This window comes from Theobroma cacao, chromosome 2 (assembly GCF_000208745.1).
Source record: "Theobroma cacao cultivar B97-61/B2 chromosome 2, Criollo_cocoa_genome_V2, whole genome shotgun sequence".
NCBI classification, from domain to species: Eukaryota; Viridiplantae; Streptophyta; class Magnoliopsida; order Malvales; family Malvaceae; genus Theobroma; species Theobroma cacao.
Window position 1 is genome coordinate 40,222,051 of NC_030851.1, and position 23,081 is coordinate 40,245,131.

Consider the following 23,081-nt stretch of genomic DNA (forward strand, 5'->3'; position numbering starts at 1 on the left):
ATAACTTCAAATTAAAGGGATATATGAAAAATTAATTTATACATTAATAGTTAAATACTACGTGAAAAAGTAAAAAGATTTTTTACTATAATTTAATATTTTATTTAAAAAATCAAAATTTAAACTATTCTTCTTAGTCAAAAATTCAAGTCCTTCCTTTTTTCGATCATTGGTTGTGTTTTTTTACTCTTTTAAAAACAACTTATTTAGGTTTCAATTGTAAGTAATTTTTAATCAAAATTAAGTTTTTAAATATTTCATGTTTAAATATTTTTTGATTAATTTGATAGTTTGAGTTCAAAATTATAATCTAACTAATAAAAAATAGTATTGCATATCAAATACTATATTGAAATTGTGATTCTTTTTTTATTTATTTTGTAGGTAAATTGTTTAATTATTTGATTTTTGTATTTAACTTTATATAGTTTGTGGATGCTTATATTTAGTTTTGATTAGTGAATACAAAATTGTCATATTGTTAGTTGTTAAATTTGATAATTTGCTATGTACAATCATGTTTTATTTAATTCTAATATCTTAGTTTATGCAAATGAGTAGTAATTTTAGATGAATGATTGTTTTGTGACATATATTGAAAAAAAATGTATTTGATAATATTTCTACTGATGATGTTATGCATTATTTTCAAAATATGAAAAGTGGTAGTAAACAATTATAGTCATCTTACATATTTTTATTTTTAAATATTAAATGAATGAACTGAATTTATATTTTCTTTAATTTAATATTAAAATTTTTGGTTTATGAATTTTGACACATTTATATTTTTTAATTATTATTATTATAATTATTTTAATCATGACACTACTGAAAAAAAAAATTATGGGTCCATCCTTGTACACACCTAATTAGGGCAACTCATGCCAAGTATCTTCAAAGGAAAAATAGACAAAGTGATTGACAACAACGAGAGTATTAAAAAAAATCACATCAAACGTTTTAAAAAAAATAAAAAATAAATCTTTTTAAATTTCTTATATTAGGGTTTAAAATAACGTAAATTTATGAAAAATAACAAAAGAAAAGAAAGAAACACCAAGTAAAGGCAGAAGGTTTCTGTGTGCTCGTGTTTAGCTTTCAATCTCTTTGCTCCTAAGTCTAATGAACAAAGAGCACAAACTTACCAAGAATTTCATTATAGGCTAACAATTTTACCCCATTGAACCAGTCCTCTCAAGGATATTGGTTTCAATTAGGACCTGGAAATGTCTAACTAGTGGAAGAAGGAATGGATGAACAATTCCTGGTGCAAAAACAAAGTGGTCACTTTGATCCAATGGCAGCAAATTGGCATATATCGCTTTCCAATATCCCCTGCAAATTGGCACCCTCAGTCCTCAAGAATTTTATTCACCGTTTGAAATTTTGCCATTGGAGGAGGAAAGAAGAAAAAATTTAGCAAAGTTTCCCAATCAGAATCTAATTTGATTTTGCTTTATGTGCAGTCCAAAGATTAATCAACACAAATTAATTGTCATATGTAGCATAAGTCCATAACCTAAACAAAAAACCAATCGATGTCAATTAGCATTTTCTATCTTTGTGAGGAATTGACATCATTATCGATTTGGGTTACGTTAATGTCACGTGATCATGCTAGCTTGATAGATCATATGTCACGTAAGCATAAGTAAGATCGGGTATTGAATTTCATAACCATTAATTTTCACCATTGATTAAAATTCTTTTACTATTTAAGTTTTTTTATTTTTGTTGGTTAAGAAAATGACAAGCAACACCGGCCATTACCGTCCATTTTATGCTGAAGAAATGAAGGCCGCATTGGATGGGGAATAATGACTACTATCGAATGATGTTGTTGACTAGAGCCAAACCCTTTTTTTTGTCTAATTAATCATGCTTAGTTTATGAGACTTTTCTTCATTGAAAGTGACGGACATGAGAGATTGTGGTCTAGCAAGCTATGTTAATGGAGCTTGTGGCCAAATTTTAAGCTTGCATTGGGAATTTTCTTAATTAAAAAAGGAGCATAATTTTATCGTTATATATAGATATACATGTATATTACTTAATGCTATTTATTAGAATTATACTTTCTTTTTTTTTTCAAAATTTTATGATAGGTTTGTTATACAATCTCAATCATTATTCGACCGAAAGAAATACTAGAATATGTTTAATTTTTATTTTTGAGTTTTTAGAGCCGTTGAAGTTCCGATATTCTTAATTAAGAGTTCTTGCTAAGTATTTTTTTTTCTTAACAAATTGATATTGCAAAGTTAAATGAAACAGTTAAATCTTTAAAATTATAAAAAAAATACTTAAAATAGATTACTTTAGCATGTTATAATAGGCAAACAAGATTGTTGGCATTGAAGGGAAAACAATATATTTATTGATCTAAAAATAAATACTCATAATTTTAAAAATATTTATTTTAAATTTTTATTTTTATGTGTTTATAAAGATAACGTTCTATGATTAAATAATAATATATAAATATTATATATTGACAATACATCAAATATAAATCCAAAAGTGTATTTCGGAACTATACGGTGTTTTTAGATTGGCATCAAGCTTCCATTACCAAAAAGCCAATTGTTCCTTTGGCTAGCTGTTGCTATAATGACTCAACAGGAAGAACAAATCCTTCGATTCTTTAATGTGTATTTCACATGGTGGGAGTCGCCTTCCCAACAATAGTTTGTATTAATTTGGTTTAAAATTTTGTAGGTTTTGCCAAGGTATACTTTAATATTAAATTTTAATTAAAATATATTATTTATTTTATATAAATAAATTTTTTGATTGATTCTGAACCGTAAAATTTCTCTTCAAAGCAAATCCAAGTCAAGCCAAAACCACGAGCTTGGTAATTAACTCTACTCATGAATAAGTCCATTACACGCATATGCATGCACATACATAAAAAAAAATATAATTAATTAATTCTTCTTGTCAATTATAGTAAGAGAATTCTAACAAAGAAAAAAACTAATAGGTAATGAATCCTTTAATCAAAACCTTATGCACAAGTACTCTTTAGAGAGGTTATTCCGGAATATAATCAAATTATTAATCATAAAGTCATTATCGTAAAGATTAATAGAATTTTTTTAAAATTTTTAAAATATTTATATATATAAACGCGTACACACGATATGAAATAATAAATTATTTTATGAAAATAAATATTAAAAAATAAAATAACATATTTTAGTTTACCTACATTGACATTTTGACAATGAATTTATTCTTTGCAATGCAATCACACATAACAATGACAGCTTTTATTTATTTGTTTTTGAATATTAACAAGAGAAAGCTTTTAAAGCTCAAATTTTTTTAATAAACCCAGACAAAATAGGGAAAAAGAATGAGGAGAAAAGCCTATGCTACCAATTAGAAAAGCATATAATTATTTTATTGTAATACTATGGGTAACAAGACAATAAAAAAAGTTACACCCAACAACAACAACAACAATAATAATAAGAGAAAAATTTATAACAAAATAAAGAAAAAGTTGGTATAAATTCATTTAATATTTGTGCTTACATAAGATGTTGCAAAGCATTATGTCTATAAAAGAATCATAAAAATATAAGCATTAGTCAGGCATTAAGGTCTATATAAAAAAATATAAGGTTAAAGAAATTTCATAATTGTTGACTGTTAAAAATTTTTCTATTTTTAGTGCACGTTCAAATGTTGATTTTTTTTTCTAAAAAAAAAAAAGAAACACGAGGAAGAAGTCTGATAAAGAATGGGAAGAGATCCGAATTTTGAATTTTATTCTCGTCTCGTAAAAACCGTAAAATCATTGAATTCAATTATTTCAATTTAAAAAAATTCAAACTTAATTTTAAAATTAAAAATATATATTTATTATTAAATCAAATTTTCGACTTATCAAAAGTCGGTGAGTCAGCTTTGCTCCCTTTTTCTTTTTTTTTTAAGACACACAATGTCGGTTAGGTTGTGTATTTTAAAGGGAAAAAAAGTAAAATAATTTAAAGAAAATGAAAAAGGTTAAAAGACTTAATTAATTAAGTTAATTAATTCCCACCGGGAAATACCCTTTCACACAGAGGAAAGAGTTTTCCTTCCTTCTTCAGACATTAACGAGAATTTGACTCTTAGCTCGAAACGTGTCAGTCCACTCTTGGAATCTTCCAAAAACTGAAACAGAGAACTCTTTTTAACTGTTGAAACTTAGTTAAAATCTTCCTCCGAATCCAAGCTGCTCCTTTATGACTTCCACCCTTTTCTTTAATTGTAGTAAATGGTCTTTCCAAAGTTGAGTACGTAGCTTTCCTTCTCTGAGTCTCCTCCCCCATAAATCTCGCCTTTCGTCAATCAACTTGACCCCAAAGATTTCACTTTTTGCTAACAAGTGGACAGCCCCCACTTTCTCCAATGAAGAATTACTCTCTGACGGGGAGAGAATTTAATTTTCCTGGTGACCCTTTTGTCTAGCTTTGCGTAGGATTGAGAAATGACAGAGGTTGATTGAATCGATGGGTACCAACAGGTTTTTCACATTGAAGAAAACCCATTTTGATTTCGTTTTGGGTTTTATGCATGGGTTTTTGTGTAGAATTATGTTTCCAGCTGTTGATTCTTTGTGGGTCTTTCTCTCCAAGTTCATTGTTTATGTTTTTGGATCAATCATTGGATTGATCTTCAGGTATGGCGCTCTGTTTTTATATCGGTTCTTGGTTTCCTTATGGTTTATGGTATTCGATTAAAGTTTGGGGTCTTTTGCAGGTTTCCAGGCGGCAATAGGTGCCTTGAGGAGAATGACTCTGGGGCTTGTTTGGATTCAAACTTTGATGGGTTGAAGGAAAGACAAAGTCGTGATTGTGTTGATCACGGAAATTGTGGAGGAGAGGATTCCGCCCTGGTGGCAGGCACAAGCAAGTATGAGTTTTTGTACAGGAAACGTATCACTGGATTCGTTGAAGAACCGAAAACCGAGAGCTATACCGTGCACGAGTTCTACATGGGTTCAAATGATTATGCCGATTGCAATGGTGGAATTCCTGATTCAAGGGACTCTGCCGATGGTGATGTTGGGAAAATCGAGTTCGAACTGGAGGATGTTATTGACGAGGAAATTGACAGGAAAACAGAGAGTTCTGTCGAAGAGAAAGCAGAGGACTCTACTGAAAGTTTCATGATTGAAAAGCTTTTGGATGAAGAAGAAGAACCGCAGGTAGTAGAGTCAAATGATGTTTTTGAAAATAAAACAGAGGAATCTGCTCTGAGGTTTAGCTTTGTCTTCGAGAAACAAATCAAACTAGAACAGTTAGTTGAAGCAGAGGTTACCGTCGAGGAAGCAGAGGCTACAGAAACGGAAGTTGCTGTTAAGGAGCAAGCACAGGACTCTGTTGAGAATTTCATTGTTGAAAAACTTTTGGAGAAACCAAAACAGGGGATTGAAACGGAAGATACTTTCGAAGAAAAATCAGAGGTAGCTGCTGAGAATCACTTTATTGAAAAGAATTTAGAGAAACGCAAACGTGAAATAGAAGACAATGACCATGTTGAAGAGAAATTCGGGGACTTTTTGGAGAGTCCTGTAATTGACATGTACTTAGAGAAATGGAAACAGGAAAAGGACGAATCTAACGAGGACGGAGAAGTTTTTAGCACAAGAAGCAAGGTTGACGTTGAGTCAATTGCTCAAGAAGTTTTGGCCAACAGGGTGGACTCGAGACCTGAAAGTCTCCTGGCAACCGATGGCCACGAAACTCATGAAAGAAATACATGTATTACAGATCACGAGGCAGCAATTCTTACAGGTCAAATCAATGATTCTGATGATGAATTTATAGAACTGGAACCCCTGTCTGAAAAACTGTGTGTAATGGGAGAAACAGAGTCTAGAGAAGGTTTAGCCATTGAGCATGAAGATGACCCAGAAGAGTCGATAATTCCCCCAGAAAAAACCATGGAACCAACCATGCAGGAGGAGGAATCCGACTCAAATTATGAGGATCAAGATGATTCAGAGCATGATGACTTGATAGAGCGGCTGAAAATGGAACTGAAAATCGCCAGAACTGGGGGACTTCCTACAATTTTGGAAGAATCCGAGTCTCCGAGGATGGTACAAGAGCTGGGGCCACTGCAAATCGATGAAAAATATGATCACAAACATCATATCGTTGAAATTAAAAAGGTTTACAGGAGCTACTCTGACAGAATGAGGAAGCTGGACATTCTGAATTCCCAGACCATGCATGCAATCAGTAAGTCACCACAAGAACCCTGCAATTTTCTTCTATTTTTAGGTTGAAATTTGATTTATCTGTCAGTTAAACAATCCTTTCTATGGTAAATTTAGCCATCATTGTAGGGCATTGATGAAAGAATTTCGGGCCCCATCTTGTCTCATTCTATCTTCTCAGCTTCATTCTCTATGTAAATACCAGAAGCTGCCATCCGGCTTTTAACCTGTTGAAGATTTTTTTTCCCTCCTTTCCATGAAGAGATCTTTTAGAAGAAATCAATTGCTTGGTGGGTCTCCATCATCTTTATTCCCATCACTATTTTACTAACAAATGTGCTGCCAATTACCTTCTCATTTCTCAAATCCATGATGCTGCTACCAGGTGGAAGTCCATATCTGTATTCTTTAATGCCATCTGACCCACCCTTCCCCCTTCCCTGGAGTTCTATGACACATTCATATCAATGGAAGATTGGTATTACCCCACTTCCATGTCTCATATGAGAGTTATGGTCCAAAAGTATCCTAATGTCTATCAACTCATTCATGTCAATGGGAGATTGTGATTACCCCACTTCCATTTCTCTTTATGGTTCTAAAGTATCCTAATAAAGATGTATAAGATTCTAAATTTCTTGTTGAATGAACTGTATTGACTTTTTTGGTGATTATCCATACATCTTTAGGTTTACTTCAACTTAAAAACCCAGTTCGATTAAGTAAAGTTGGAAAATCATCAGCTCCAGCAGTAAAGTCAATTCTCTCACAGAACGTATGGCCATTCAAGCAACGGAAGCCTGAAGCTGACCCAACAATGAAGTTGATTAGAGATTTGCAAAGGGACTTTGAGACGGTCTATGTTGGACAAGTCTGCCTTTCCTGGGAAATACTAAATTGGCAATATGGAAAAGTAAAAGAGTTGTTGGGATGTGACAGCCACGGAATTCGTCAGTATAACCAAGTTGCTGGGGACTTCCAACTTTTTCAAGTGCTTGTGCAAAGATTTTTGGAGAACGAACCCTTTCAAGGCAGACCAAGAGTTGAATATTATGTCAAGAACAGATGTGCACTTCGGCATCTTCTTCAAGTTCCAGTGGTTAAAGGTAAACAGCTTGGACCACTGATCTATGTATTCCAAAACATTGTTTTAGTCCTTGAAAAAAATGGTTAACCCAAAGCACAATGTCCTTGCAGATGATGGTTCAAGATACAAGAATGGAGCTGGAGAGGAAGATGCAGTGTCAAGTGAAATGTTGACAGATATCATCGAGGAATCAATGCAGGTTTTCTGGGAATTCCTTCGTGCTGATAAAGATGAAGCAAATGCGACCTCCAAGACTCCCCAGCAAGCCCAGGTTGCTCCACATGACCCCACTGATTTAGAGCTATTGACGGATGTTAGAACAGATCTTCAAAAGGTAATTTTGCTTCCTTAAACCTCTTTGAACACACACTCATTTTGCTTTTGCAGCTCAAAGCTCTGAGATTAGCCATGTTCTTGATTTTTCCTTTCCATACAGAGGGAGAAAAGGCTGAAAGAAATTCAGAGAAGTACAAACTGCATAATCAAGAAGTTGCAGAGGCAACACCATCGGAATCTGTTAGACCATGCACTTTTCATAGCTCAAGTTGAGCTGAAATTGGTCTCAAGAGTGCTAAACATGTTGAAAATAACCACAGATCAGTTGGTTTGGTGTCATGAGAAGTTAAACAGGATAAACTTTAGTAGCAGAAAGATAGAGTTAGAGGCCTCATTTACACTCTTCCCATGTTAAACATGGTGACCACCCCAGGCCATTGCCACTATACTCCATGTCAGTTGTGAATATATACATGAACAGATAGAGCAATACAAAGATATTGGCATTTTGACACAAAAAGAAAAAATTTCTCTTTTTTCCAAGTTGGTCTCCAGCTTTTTTCTTTGCCAAGAATTCTCAGTTAATTAGCATCAGATCAACCCAATTTGAATGTTAAAACGGATTGGGTTAACTCACTTAAAACCGATTTAGTTAATTCATTTATATCGGAATATGTCACGTCAATATTTTTCATTTAAATTTAGTTAATTTGATATCAAATGATAGATATAGAATTTGATTGACACAAATAAAAGAATAAAGATGTAATTGAAAATTTGATATTACACATAAAAATTTCTTTATGAAATCACATATTACGATTTAAATGAAATTATTAATTATGACATGTCATAAAAGGGTAAAAATGTAAAATAAAAAATTAAAAAAATTGGTCACACTCAATCTTTTACCTTCAAACTTAAAATTGGATGTATAAATTTTCAAATAAATAAATCTTTTTGAAATTCATGAAATAGTATTGGGCTGATATTTGGGCCGTAATGTAAAACCCAGACCAAAGCCCAATAAACTCCATTTTGACCCGAAAGACATGATCTTTTTTCAGCCGTCGGATCTAGGGCCAAAAAAAACGAAGAACATCTCGCGGTTCTCTTTTAAGACATAAACATAGGCCTTAGGGGAGCGAATCGCCTCAAAAACCCTAGACGAAGCAGAGACGAACAGAACAGAGCGACTCCAAAATGGTTCAGCGGCTCACCTACCGCACGCGCCACAGCTACGCCACCAAGTCCAATCAGCACCGCATCGTCAAAACCCCCGGTAACTTCCTCCCCCACCTCTCTCCCGAACGGAGATCCGTTTCTGAATATGTTTTTTTTTTTGTTATCTGATGGAAATGGCGGTCTATGATTAATGGTGCACTCATGGATTCATGGTGGTGATAGTGTTCTTTTTCTTGTTGGTGTAGGAGGGAAGCTTGTTTATCAGACCACAAAGAAGAGAGCTAGTGGGCCTAAATGTCCTGTTACTGGCAAGAGAATTCAAGGAGTATGTCACCCCCTCCCTCCTTTTTATTTTAAATATTTTGAGTGAATTTATTGAATCTTAATTTAAGAATAAATTTGTTTCCTCGTTATGATTTTAGGTAGTGGAGAAATGTAATTTTATTGGAGATTTTGATTTGTTTTTTTCTTAAAGCTTCTGTGAAGCTTTTATCTTGACAACATTTAAGACTCATGCTATGCTGATTATGATTTTAGGCTAATTTAATCTTTTTTTAATGCATTTGATTGATTTTGATCAGTGTTTCATGGCTTTTTAATTGAAATACAATGTGGGTATATTGAGAAAAAAATTGGGTATATTGAGTGGTTATTAGAAGCCTGGTTGTTATTTTAGTTTGAGTGTAGTTTTGAGGTTAAATGTGGGCTATATCTTGTAGATTCCTCACTTGAGGCCTGCTGAGTACAAGAGGTCTAGATTGCCAAGAAACCGCAGGACGGTGAACCGTGCTTACGGTGGAGTTTTGTCTGGAGGTGCTGTCAGGGAAAGGTTTGTACTTTAAGACTTGGACTTGTTGGTCCTCTCTTGTTTCTATTTGGTAGCATATGGGAAGACTTACTTTCATGATTGTTCATTATTCCAGGATCATTCGTGCCTTTTTGGTGGAAGAGCAAAAGATTGTGAAGAAGGTCCTGAAGATTCAGAAGGCCAAGGAAAAGCAATCATCCAAGAGCTAGAATTTCAGTAGAGTAAATTTGGCTACGGATTGATGGTAGCAAATCTTGGAATAGTATTTTGAGGTGATCGAGATTGGGATTTTTATATTTTATCTTGGCTGCTATGAAATGTGTTCTACTTCATCTTCGTCGACAAATCTACTTGTGTTAAAAATTTTGTTTTGTTCATTCACTTGTTAGCTGGTCACTGAAATTTCATGTTGGAACTGGATTTGGATGATCTATGTATTTGCAGATTAGTGGTTTCTGCTATTATCATTAAACTAGTTATCTGATTGCCTCAATATGACATATGCTGCTCCTTATTCTTATTCATTCTGCAATGTGCGTATATTTGACCACTTCAGAGGAAAGGCCAGATGTAACTACATCTTGATAGCTTTTTTCAGTCAAATGTTGTATGTGGTCTGAGTAATACATGGTTTACATCATAGGAGGTCTTGCAGAATGATCTGAGCTGAGCAGTTTCAATTTTTTCTGAATTACATTATGCTTTAGCCATCATCTTTTTCAATGAACTTGATGGTTGGGTTCGGAAAACAGACTAGTTAGACTTTTAATTCAGGTGCAAACATTGAGTACATGATATTCATATTGGCAGTCATATAAAATGGTAGTGATAGGCTGTTTATGCATCTGAATCTAAGCTTTAGGAGATTGGCAATACTTCTTTCTCATCAAGGCAACCAGTTTGTCATGGGGAGGTAGAACCTCTTTGATCAGAGGGTGTTCTTTCAGAGCAGTCACCCATGAGAAAAACGAAGGGTGTTTTGCTGGATCAAAAATCACAGTAACCACTTCATGAAAGGCCTGGTAGTTGCATGCGACTGTCCCGACGATGACATCAAGAAAACCCAGGCTGTCACCGTTGAAGAAAGGAGATTTGGCCGGAAAGTCCTTCTCGATACCTTCTTCAAACACCTTCAGCAATCCATGGTAGACCTCGATGGCTTTGTCATGTTCTTTGCCTTGAGACAAGGCGATGTGCCAAATAGCCGGCATGATCTGGTAATCAAGAGCAATTTTATTAACATCCAAAGGTGAAAATAATGCGCAATAATAACATAAAAGCAAAGAGTGATCAAGTACCTTCTGGTCATGATAATTGGCCCAAAAGCGAATTTTGGCTCTCTGGTAAGGATCCTCCGGTAAGAGTTTGGGAGCAACATTGCTCCAGTACTCATCGATGTATTCAAGTATTACAAGTGATTCAGCAATGGGTATACCATCGTGCAACAGCACAGGCACCTTCTTGTGGACAGCATTAGAGTGGTGGAGCAGGGAGCTCTTGTTTTCCAGGTCTTCCTCTATGTATTCGTAGGGTATGCCCTTAAGCTTGAGGGCCAATTCAACTCTCTTGCAGTAGCCGCTAGCCCATGTCCCAATCAGCACAACCTGGCTTTGTTTCCCGTCCATTCTCAGTATCTATATGTTGCTTATACCTCTTCAATTGGTGTGATGCATCTTGGGACGGTTTGAGGCATTTATATAATTGCAGAAGGATGAGTAAAGAAGGGGAGAAAGCACCAACTTTGAACAACAAGTCAAAGACTTGGGGAAGAAGTTCAAAGATGATTTAAATTTTTAATTGTTCCTAAACAAAATGTTTTCTTGGCTGATAAGATAGCAGCAGGAACCTCTTTTTTGTCCAAAGCTTATATATTCTGATTGACTAGTGTAGAGCTGGCAAATAAACAGGTTGAGCCCTTTTTTTGGGTAAAATATCAAAGAAGTCTTTGTATTAGGGTATTTTTTTAAATTTAATCTTTTTATTCAAAATCGTAACATTTTAGTCCTTTAATTTTGAAAATTACTTCAATTTAGTTTCTTTAACATTTTTCGTTCAAATTGACAATTACAATACTGATGTGGCATATTAAAGGGATTTTAGTTATTGATATGGTAGTGCCACGTCAACATGCCAATGATGACATGGCATTGCCAAGTCACATTTCAAGGTCTAGTTGCTAACATGGTAATGCCATGTCACCATTATGATGACATGGCATTGCCACGCCACACTTTGGATATGAATTGTTGACGTGACATTTATGGGTTTCAATTGTCATATGGCAAGTCAAGAAGCTACCATGTGGCACTCTTAGGCATTTACACGTGGCAATTTATTCTTCAAAAGATGCACTTGTTGGGATTTGAATCAAAACTTTAAATAAACTTGTGTCTTTACCATCACACTTAAACTCTTACATTGAATGAGATCTTATTTAAATTTATTTATTTTTCTTTCTTTTCCATAAAATTATGTCATTTTGAAACCTTCTTATACTTTTAAAAATCATAACTATAAAAACTCTTTGGAACCTTTTTCTCAAAATAACGTAGTTTTATGGAAAGAAAGAAAAAAATAAAAAAGAGAAGAAAACTCCAAAACAGCATAGTTTTATGAAAGAAGAAAAAGAAAGAAGAAAAGAAGAAAAAAAATTCAAGTAAGATATTATTAAATATAAGAGTTTAGGCGTGATAGTAAAGACATAAGTTTATTTGCTAGATGTCCTATTTCAAATCTCAACGGAGAATAAATTACCTTGTCATTGTCTAAGAGTGCTACGTGGCAACTTGAACCCATAAATGCCACGTTAGCAATCCATATCTAAAGTTGCCACATCACACTTCAAGGTTGGGTTGCAATGTCAGTAACTAAAACCCCTTTACATGCCATGTCAGCATCTAGCACCCCATCATCATTGACGTTAACACTCTAATGATCAATTTGAACAAAAAATGTTAGAGGAACTAAATTGAAGTAATTTTTAAAATTAAAGGGTTAAAATGTTATGATTTTGAGTAAAAATATTAAATTGAAAAAAATGCCCTAGTATAGGGACTTTTCAAATATTTTGACCCCCATTTTTTTGTATGGTTTTAGTAAAGAGAAATGGAAATCTAATTTTCTAATTTATTAACAAGCCAATCAAATTGATGGATTATACAGTCCGTAAAAACTTACACTGAATCAATTGATTATATAGTATAAGTTGTTTGAATTGATTGATTATATAGTCTAAATAAAATTATACAGTAAAGCATTCGTATGAGACTGCAAATTTTTCTTATCAAAATTTTCTTATACAGACTTGCATATAAGAGTTCATTCCAAGCATCTGGTACTCCAGGGAAGACACCAACGGGAGCAATCGACGCCTTGGGTACCATAGATGGGAGGATGCCCATCTTTGCTTAGCTGTGACAGGGCAGTTACATTAAGCAAATGAACTGATTTAGATATCCTGTTCTAAAACTTTCACCAGCACAGCTTCTGCTGGATGTGGACATCCCGGATATTTATGCCCTGGGACTGCTCCCTCGTTTCCCTACAATTCTTTGCACTCGGGTCTTCCCAGTCTCTTGGACTAGTATTTGAAAGAACTTTGAAAAGATTCGGATACAGAGAAGATGATGGCATTTTGTTTTGTTTTGCTTAGAACAAACATTAACAGGTTACTTGAAAGGATATGGGGAAACATCCTGGAAGACCTTGGTTTTCAGAGCACAGACGGTGGAGTATACTCACATAGCTCAGCTGATCGTGTCATGGAATCATTATCCTCTTTCTAATAAGTTAATTTAATGGGATATGAAATGCTTATACTTACAAGTTTTTTAAGATTTTCTTATTTACTTGATATAAGATTAAAGCATCTTATTTACTTTTTTTAAAACATTTAATATGATATTCTTTTTCATTCAATTCGACGACAAGTTATCACAGTAACATTATTTTCTTTTAAAAAAGTTAATATGATGGAAAGCGTAGTATTCAGATTTATAATTTTTTTAAAATCCTTACTCAATATGAAATTAAAACACTTTATATCTTTTAAAATACGTGAAAAGTTTTCTCATAAACAATCGATCGATCCACGTCCTTATACCTGACGTTGGCTTCTTGAATGTATAATATCCCATCTGGTGCAGTTGCCACGACCAAAAATTTTTCCAAAGCATAAGAAAAGTAATCAATCAATATAATATTAGAAAATCAAATTGATCGTACGATTGCTTCTTTGCAGGTTGAAGCCCCTCATTCCAAGTGTTGAAGACCCACGCCTCAGCATCCTACCAAACTACTCCTCCATTCCCCGATTGATTCAGGTTTCAGGATTCTTTCGTTTTGGTCACCAACAATGTCAGCAAGAAAACCATTGCCGGAAAACGTCACCTAGACTTTGACGGAAAACGTCACCCAGACATTGTATGCCTAGAAGCAAAACAATGTGTTTTTGTGCCATCAATTTTCATAAGCTGGGTGACGTTTTCCGGTGACGGTTGAATTTATCATTCAAATCCTACTAACGGAATTGTAAGCTTCACATGGGAATTTAATTATCTAAATAATGAAACAACTAATTAAGGTGAAAATGGTCAAATCAACATATATAAATACTTTATGTGACTATATTGTTTAAATATATATGACTGCATGCATATATTTTATGTGTTTTTAATTATTTGCTTAGATGAAATACCGTAATTAACTGTAAAATTTCCTTTCTCAAAATAATGAAATGATTTGATGCCTAGACAAAGGATTCTACAAGTTAAAGTTAAAAAACAGAAAAACTTGCTGCCTAGCTAATTTCTGATATGGGGATATATTGTTTTTCACAGTATATCAATTACATCAAGTATAGCACTTGGTCGTGGTGGAAAAACTTGTTGACATCTCACTGGGACATGAAGAATCCCAAGGCATGCTTGGCTTCCAAGCATCTCCCATACTCATGGGCAAGCTGAATGGAAATCCAATGGATCGGACGGGTTCCCACTGATCATCAACATGGGTCATCACGTTCAGGTTTTTTAATAGGGAGCTTTCGTGATCTCCATTGTTGTTGATGTTGCCTTGCATCTCGTGGGGCAAAGTCCCTGGGAAGCCGCCATTGCAATGATCTTGTGATCCTCCACCAAAATGTACAGTACTATCTGAGGCTGCCTTACCGTAATCTCCAAGCATGGAAGATGACATGTTTAGCAACATGGAAGTAACGTCAACGGCGGTTTTGGCAGGGAATGATGAGGTTTCAAGAGGTGCAAAAATAAGGCTGGTTAGGTCTCCAGTGCTGGCGATGGCCGGAAGCTGAGGAGGCTTCCCAGCCATCTGGGTGATGGGCTTGTAAGAGAGGAAGTGGTCTAGAGGGGAAAATGCAGCAGCAGGTGTTTGTATTATGTCAGCGTCATGGTTAAACTGGACCGCTAAGGAGCTGGTTTTTGTTGTCAGCAGTATGTTCTCTGAAGAAAGTTGAGAACTGTTTGAACCTCTACTAGGCATATCAGACATTGATGATGCTTCAGGTATTGGAGAAACCCAGGATTGAGAAAGAGCTCTTTGAGCTGTGGAGTTGGTTTTCTTGAATATCCTGCATATCGCCCATGAGTCCTGCAAGTACAATGATCGACCAATCAGTAAGTTTGCATTAAAAAGAGGAAAAGGGTGTTTGAAAGAAGTGGTTTTCTGTTTAAATTCTTTACATTGGCTGGGAGGCTTTTGTCCAAGAATCTCTTTGGTGGTGCAGAGTCAGTGAGGGTCGGTAACCTAAACTCATGCATCATCCAATCAGTTTTGACCCCTTTGGCTGCTCTGCCTTTGTAGAAAACGAGAGATTTCTTCAAGCCAATGCACTTGGTGCCATCCGAGGAATAGATGGGGCGGTCAGTTCCTGTGGCTTTCCAAAACCCTGCTCCAGTTACTCGGTTTGGCCTCGCACTGTTTCTGTATTTTCTGTCCCTGGGACAGTAGAAATACCACTCTTTCTCTCCAGTGGTTGCCAGCTCTACATGAAAAGAAACAGCAACTGTCAGTTTCCATCTTTATGTAAGAGTTTCAAACACTGAGACATGCATATATATATATAGGATTAACTTACTAGGAAGATCCCATGGATCATATTTATAGATGTCTAGTTGCTTAATCAACTCTATCGAGAGACGGCGCTGCTGAATCTTTCTTTTCAGATAAAACCCAACAAGTTCTTCATCAGTTGGATGAAACCTGAACCCTGGAAGCATGATTTCTTCCATTTTTTCAGTATCACTTCTCTCATCCATTCTTTTCTCTGCTTCCCTACCTAGCTAGGATATACAGATACCAAAAGAAAACAAAACAAATATATGGAAGAGATCCCAAGCTCTCCTTTTCTCTGTTTTCTTTCCTCAAACTGAAAGTTGAATCCAAAAGCAAATAGATGGAAAGTTTCTGATCAGGAACTACATGTTAAACCCTAGAGGAAACCTGGAAAGAGCAAGAAACTTTCCTGACAGAAGAACAGCTTGACAATGAAGCAAACTTAAAAAAAAAAGGATATGAACTATCAAAGACACCAAGTTGAGAGTGAAAGTTCACATAATTTGAAGCCAATATATGCTTCCTGAGGAGGGGTCTGCCCCCGAAGGATCAGCCGCCTTTTCTGGTGACTTTTAAAGGAGTGTGTGTTTTGCGAGGATCGCGTTGGCTCACCAAAGAAGCGAATTGGCAAAGGGTCTTAAAAGAAAGAAAAAGAACAACTACCGAGAAACCCAAGTCTTCGTACAAGAGACTCTTATTTCTTACTTGTAGACCTTAATGAACCCCACTCTGAGTTTATTTGTTTAATCCGAATGGAAGAATCTCAAGAAAAGCTACCAAATCAGCATCATCTGGGGATAATAACATGACTGTTAACCCTCCAATTTTTTAATCCAAATCCCATGATATTTTTTTTCTGCCTGTCCATTACAAATCAAGACAAAAGAAATAACAGATACTTCCATGGTCTTTGTTTGAATTATTATATGGAAACATGGACCCGAACCCAACTCCCAACACCCCAAACCTGAAATTTATATTCAACTGTGAAATTCCTATGTGAGTGTTCAGGATTTAATCTAATGATATTTGTTTAGTTTTCTCAGAATCCGAAAAAATTCAGCTTCTATTCCATTCCCACAGCTTCTATTCCACTGACTCTGTCAGGTTTATAATACTATTTTTTTTCTTTGTATCAGTTCAGACTTCAGGGATAGCTACAAATCAGTGAACGTGTGTGATGAATGATCAAGTTTAATGCAAGGAATTAATTATAGGACCACTTGCCATAACTGGGAAACAAATGGGCTTAGGAAGAGTATCTCTGTTGACCAGATTTTGTGAAAAACTCACCTATCTTTCAGAGTTGCCAAATTCAAACCTCTTAAACCAAATCATTTTGACTTTCTGGAATCCTAGCTGTAGGGCAAATTATGGCCAAAGGCTTTAACAATTAACCCCCATTCTTCTGCTACAGAAGAAAATAGCACAACGGAAACTATTCAAACCCAACCAAGTTAGTAATACCAACACAGGATCAACAACCACCATTACCAGTCTCAAGGGCTATCCTCTTAGACTTCTCATTTGTTAAACTTACAAAAAACCCTTTTTCGGAGGAGAAAAATGTTACGTAATCAACATCACGACATCATGTTACAAAAATTTCATTTCTGTTCATATTTTTCTTTCTGTGATCATAACGACGCCACAAACATTTCATTTCTATCCACGCTACTTGTTCTGTGATTATACTCTTGTTTTCCCATATTGAGACTGCTGCTTCAACTGTAGATTAGATATTACCTCTAACTTAAAAAAGAAGCAAGTACCAAGTCTGCATTAGTACAGATTAGGGATGAGCAATGAGTCAATGACCAAGTCGCCTAATTTCATTTTAGAAATGACCTATAACCATGTGATTAACTCTAATAAAATTTCATGGCTTTATGTTAGTTAAATACAAGGTGAAAGAGAGTCTATATGTATGTTTGGTGGGGGCATTGGGAAACCAAGTACTATAGAATTCCTCACATTTTTCTTGCTTTTTGGTAATGGCAATTAAGTGACAACAAAGTGAAACTAAATCCCAAGTTTGAATTTTGCCTTCAAACACCTTCTCGGATATCCTTGCCTTAGATACTTAAGAACTTGGTAAAAAAAAAAAAATTGTCTACTAATTGGCTGGCAAGTTAAGTACCATGAATTTAATGGGGGTTGAGTTCACTGAGTCAAATGCCAAACTTGGGACTCCAAATTCAGTGAAACTCCCCAAATCTAGCCCTCGGTTGGAACCCTTTTTGTCTGTTCCTTGACCTAGGGCTTGCTTCCCAAGCGTGTAACCATAGTTTATCGATAAAAAAAAAAGGGTCAAACTCTTCAAACCCAAGCTTCTATGCCTCTTTCTACGTGAAACATTAACCCCTTTAATTACAATCATGGAAATGGAAAAGCCCACTTTTGTTGAAAAATCAATTTCAAATCCCATTGGTTTTCTTGTTCACCTAATCCAAATCCACATCTGAGTAGATCATAATGGGTTTTCTTTTCTTTTGATGAAATTTGTCTATTGCCATAAAACCCACGAAGAATCCAGAATTCACAAAAAACCCCAAATCTAAGACGTATTCAAGTATTTAATTCAATAATAAATATATCTCATACTTAATTTTATATTTAAAGAGTTAAATTTGAATCCTTCTCCCGGATAAAAAAAGATTCAGAGTCAATTTTATCCTTTCCTTGCATCTGCCCTAGTCTTGCAACAGTCATGGTAGTCTGATCATTGTTTTGGCTCATTTCAAACCTCCCACCAACTTTGTGTTTAAGCTTGTTAAAATTCCAAAAACATAGTAAAAATCAAGCTACATTGAGTTGTTTTGAAGAAGACTCGCAATAAAGATCAATGATCCATTATTAAGACATGAAAGCATTCCAAACATGCAAGTGGGCAGCAAGTGAGCACGTGAGCTGTATCTTTTCCTTAATACTGAAAGGGCAAATCTTGGTTTATAAGACATCTTACTCACATGTTGCTTTGAGATGTGAGCAAAAATTTAATGTCCTCCTTAGGTTGCAGTCCAGATATCATCAGCTTTGCTCAATGACATTTGTACTACTAATGTTAGAGTAAGTCAATGTGCTAGGCGAAACAGCAATTCTATAGGCTCCATGAACTTGTCTTTGCCAAAGTTAGAAACCACTTAGAAAAAGAACAGCAATTCTTTACAGTTCTAAGAATGCATACCAGTTGTGCTGAAGAATCTATGCTCATAATTTGATTGGGAGTTAACTGATCAACTTTATACATGCATATGCTTTCAACACTAACGCTTCTTTGGCTCAGTTTTTTTACACAATGACACTAAAAAATGATTTTGAAGCACGAAGAGTGACAGCAAAGAAGTAAACCCACACAAAGCTCCATAATCATGGCCATCAGCAGGGAGAAAAACTCAATTTTATCATATTGCTGGAATGAAACCTTTAACCTCATGAGGTCGCCTGTAACAATTCCTTGATATCATAACCTTGCAACTGCACGCACATACACAAAAACCAGGAGATAAATCAGTTTCGTGATACTACATTTCCTTGCGACAGAAGATTCCAAGAATACCAAGTCAAAATCAAAGTCACACAGAGAAAACTTCTATTTAGTCAGTGGAAGTGAAACATTTACCTGAAGCAAGGTGAGAAGCAAAATCACTCCTGAGTTCCAAAAAGCATGGATTGTGATGGGGGTCACCAGATTGCGAGTTTGAGCATATGAAAATCCCAAAGCAGTTCCTACATAGACCATGAAGTCTGTTGGTTTCTACAAGATAGATGGAAATGTCCAATGTCCACTGAAAAGTCTATTCAGATATATCTTAATGGATTGGGATTGTGAGGGGGGAACTTGACTGATTATTTGTTTTCAATAAATCCTCCACCTAGTAGTTTACAGTGTCATGTATTACCTAGCACAAATAGCTGCGGAAACTCTCCAGGAGTGAGATGTGCAAGAGCAAATACAGCAGCACTGATGATTACAGAAACTGGTGTAGGAACCCTGAATGAGGAATTGCAGAAAACATCAAACCATGTTGTGAATTGATTGAGAATCTATAACAAGGTCAAATATAGACAGTCCACTATCTATAGCACTTAAAAGAACAAGTAGCACTTAAAGATAAACATATAGACAGTTCACTATCTTGCAATTAACAATCTGATGTACCCAATCAAGCCTCATTTCAAACTATTTATGTTTGAATCTACAAATCTTAGTCTGCATCTACTTTAAATGGCCACATCTACACTTTGGTAAGTGTGTGTCTCTTACTGTCTAGATCCACCTACTTCTTGAGTTTCCCCGGCCTTTATAGAGCCAACAACTGGGGCCATATTATGGAAGCCATTTGTCTTTGTGAACAAAAAAAATACTATCACAGTCCTATTTACCTAAAGTAAGGCTTTCTAATTGCATTTCCCTTTATTTAAGCCCTTTTAGTTGCATACTTGTTACACTATTCTTTTATAATTAGTACACTAATTCTTAACATGATGCCATTTATGTCATAAGCATGGCCTGTTCATCACATAATTCCCTGTTTTTGATACATATGTTAGATCATAAATTCATCATAAAATCACTTCCTTTGCTTCCACTACCTAACCCAAATTACATTTTCCGTTATTCTTTTCTAAGAACTGTTTTCTGTATCAGCAATTTGCTTTACAGGGTGAATCACATCTTTAAAAGTACATAGAACTAAACTAAAGGTATAGGAGTTTTCTCAACATGCTTCAAGTCTTTAAAAATTGTCCATTCTCAACGAAGGAAAAAGAAGTAAGCACTAGGATAGTTGACCTGTAACAAATGCATGCTCGCACATTTCATCAAGGCAACACAGCCAAGAAAGCTTCTTATTAACTACTAAGATCTAGATAAGTAAAAATACCACTTTGTCAGGGAAGTCATAAAAAACCCTCGAAACACAGTCTCCTCAAGAATTGGAGCCAGAACACCTGTGATGCCCACCAAGCAAGCAGTGCTACAATAGATATCAAATGATCAATTCAACTTGAATTCCACTTCTAGTGAAATCCATAACATTTAGAACCTATAAGATACAAATAATTCTAACCAATTCCACAACCAAAATATGAAGAATACCTTATGCTTGATGACCCAATTAATGGAAGCAAGCGAACTAGAGCATCAGTCTGAAAAAAAGGTTGTAGTAGTCAATAAAGAATTCATTACATTTCTGAAAGCAAACGAATTTTAGATAACTTGATCATAGCTCCAAGAAGACAGTAACCAAATCTAAATCCCCCAGAGTGTAAGGCTCATACACAATTTCAAAATAAATGCTCTTAAGCATTAAATCCTGCAAAAGGAAGTGGAATCCACTTGATTATCCTTTCTTAAGGACAAATAGTTCCAAATCATTTCTAACCTCTCTTTGCGGATCCTCCCCACGAAACAAGGACATGGCAGCCCCTGTTAAAGCAATTGCAATAATAGCACCGACAAGACCAATCACTGCCCACAAGACCCATCCTTTCTGTAGATTGAAAGGTTCCTTCAAATCTGAAAGAGTATTACACAACATTAGGTTGACAATCTGGACAACAGCATCAAGAGCATTACCAGTCAAGTATGGCTTTAAATTTTTTTTATTTTAAATCTTTAATTAGCATCAACATATTAATTTCAATTTACCATTTAAACAATCAAAAAGCTTGATAGACAGTCTTTCATGCAAATGCTCATATACACTATAAGAATAAGATAATGCCTATTTTCAATGTGGCGTAACTAAATAAGACAAAATTTGATAAGGTGAATCGAGGATAAAGCAATTAAAGGGTTCTGCATAATAGATACCATAGCGAAATAGGTCTTCAGGAAGGGGCTGAAAGGTGTTGGCTACACCATATAAAACTCCAAGCACAACTAAGGTTGTAATGCTGCCAAAACAATATCAAACAAGAATTAGACCCATTTTTATACCTTAAAAAAGCCCTGCAATCTAATTCCAAAGGTACATAATCCATGACCAATCAAGGAAAATCTATCCGAACAGTATGATCTGTACCTACAACAAAACAGAAACTGAAAAAGTCTAAACTAATAAAGCAAGTTTTACACTTCTGTTATATGAGGAGAATCGAAGTTTCAACATAACTTATCCATAAAATCAAGTAAAGACTGACACCGAAGAACACAAAGCATCATCTATCCAGTCTGGCAAACTTAAACTGGGAATTCCGGTTACCATCAATTTCATAAACATCTTGGGACACCATCTTTAGTTAGAACTTAACTGCAGTGATGCATAGTTGCATACCTCTGATCCACAAACAGTATCTCAGCCTTCTCATCCAAACTCAATTCTTCAATTTTAAGTCCTAGATACGGTATAGCTGCTGTCTCTATCAATCCTGTCAAAATAAAACTGCCTGGGAAAATTTTAATTTCATTCTTAACCAAATATACCACACACAAACAATCACACACCATTTATAAATAATAACTACACAGATTTCCCAAGAAACAGTATAATTTTAGCATCTTCAACTTAAAAGAGTGAGAAAAAGAGAAGGAACGCACCTTAATCCACAAGCAAGTGAAGTTAATGAAACTGTTTGCCACTCCCAGGGAACCTCCCATCGCTTGAGTATAGGCCACTCCAAATTAGTCTCTTCCTGGGACTTGAGAAAAAACCAAAATCAGTCTGCTAATCACCCCACAGTTTTACAAGTTTCAGGAACCAAATTTTATACCCTTTCTTGGAAATTGGAATCAGGGTCTTCGCCAGCATTGAAAAAGCAAAGGGGAAGCAGCCTTCGCCGAGGAAGCGGAGTTAGCCTCGCACTGTTAGGGAACCTTAAAAGAGTGTTTGGTCTGTTGAGAAGATTGACCCGAGCTCGTTTGGTTAAGGTTTCGGGCGAAGTAGAGAGATAGCTTTGAGCTAGACATGAAAGCATCGTCGCAACCATTCTTTGTTTTGATGGAAGCAGGCTTCGAGTTTACGATTTCGGGATAAGGTTTCCGGCCTTTACGGGATACTGTCCGAAAGAAAAAGAGAAATTTTGGTAATAATAAAACAGGTCCCTGAAGTTTTCTAAATTATGATTCGATCGACATTTTTTTACTTTAATTAAATTATACAATTAATCCTTATATTTTACAGAAATATAAATTTAATCCCTATATAATAATTTGTGTAAATTGATATAACATTTTATCAATTCAATGTTACTTAACGATGAAAATTTAAACAATTTGAAAAAAATAAAAAAAATTAATTTATATAAATTATTATACAAAAATTAAATCAATATTTTTTATAAAATACAAAAATTAATTATATAATTTAATCTTTTATGTTTGTGAGTAGTCATCGGCGACTCGTGGAAAGTCTTCGGTTCCGTTCAAGAAGAAATTTGAGTAAATGTCAAGAAAAACGCTCAAACTTACGCGAAAGATCTCTAGT

General features: G+C 35.1%; 5 protein-coding genes across 6 annotated transcripts; 2 read left to right on the forward strand and 3 right to left on the reverse strand.

Moving 5' to 3' along the window:
- LOC18610404 lies at positions 4,261 to 8,106 on the forward strand. Its single transcript, XM_018114578.1, has 5 exons — positions 4,261 to 4,678; positions 4,759 to 6,245; positions 6,913 to 7,329; positions 7,421 to 7,644; positions 7,747 to 8,106. Exons 1-5 carry the CDS (start codon positions 4,509 to 4,511, stop codon positions 7,999 to 8,001), a joined length of 2,553 nt encoding a protein of 850 aa, XP_017970067.1. The 5' UTR covers positions 4,261 to 4,508; the 3' UTR covers positions 8,002 to 8,106.
- On the forward strand, positions 8,697 to 10,103 carry LOC18610405 (60S ribosomal protein L34). The gene is made up of 4 exons (XM_007046044.2): positions 8,697 to 8,868; positions 9,017 to 9,096; positions 9,491 to 9,600; positions 9,695 to 10,103. Exons 1-4 carry the CDS (start codon positions 8,790 to 8,792, stop codon positions 9,786 to 9,788), a joined length of 363 nt encoding a protein of 120 aa, XP_007046106.1. The 5' UTR covers positions 8,697 to 8,789; the 3' UTR covers positions 9,789 to 10,103.
- On the reverse strand, positions 9,883 to 11,525 carry LOC18610406 (glutathione S-transferase U10). Its single transcript, XM_007046045.2, has 2 exons — positions 10,878 to 11,525; positions 9,883 to 10,793 (listed from the first exon to the last, which is right to left on the reverse strand). Exons 1-2 carry the CDS (start codon positions 11,202 to 11,204, stop codon positions 10,431 to 10,433), a joined length of 690 nt encoding a protein of 229 aa, XP_007046107.2. The 5' UTR covers positions 11,205 to 11,525; the 3' UTR covers positions 9,883 to 10,430.
- LOC18610407 (putative NAC domain-containing protein 94) lies at positions 14,293 to 15,854 on the reverse strand. Its single transcript, XM_018116436.1, has 3 exons — positions 15,674 to 15,854; positions 15,279 to 15,580; positions 14,293 to 15,186 (listed from the first exon to the last, which is right to left on the reverse strand). Exons 1-3 carry the CDS (start codon positions 15,852 to 15,854, stop codon positions 14,431 to 14,433), a joined length of 1,239 nt encoding a protein of 412 aa, XP_017971925.1. The 3' UTR covers positions 14,293 to 14,430.
- Positions 18,735 to 22,645, reverse strand: LOC18610408. 2 transcript variants are annotated; one of them, XM_007046048.2, is made up of 10 exons: positions 22,369 to 22,645; positions 22,196 to 22,290; positions 21,933 to 22,040; positions 21,470 to 21,552; positions 21,039 to 21,172; positions 20,753 to 20,802; positions 20,538 to 20,630; positions 19,554 to 19,645; positions 19,274 to 19,380; positions 18,735 to 19,128 (listed from the first exon to the last, which is right to left on the reverse strand). In XM_007046048.2, exons 1-10 carry the CDS (start codon positions 22,582 to 22,584, stop codon positions 19,084 to 19,086), a joined length of 1,023 nt encoding a protein of 340 aa, XP_007046110.1. In that variant the 5' UTR covers positions 22,585 to 22,645; the 3' UTR covers positions 18,735 to 19,083. The 2 variants fall into 2 exon arrangements, with proteins under 2 accessions (XP_007046110.1, XP_007046109.1); XM_007046047.2 differs by having other exon boundaries at positions 22,196 to 22,296.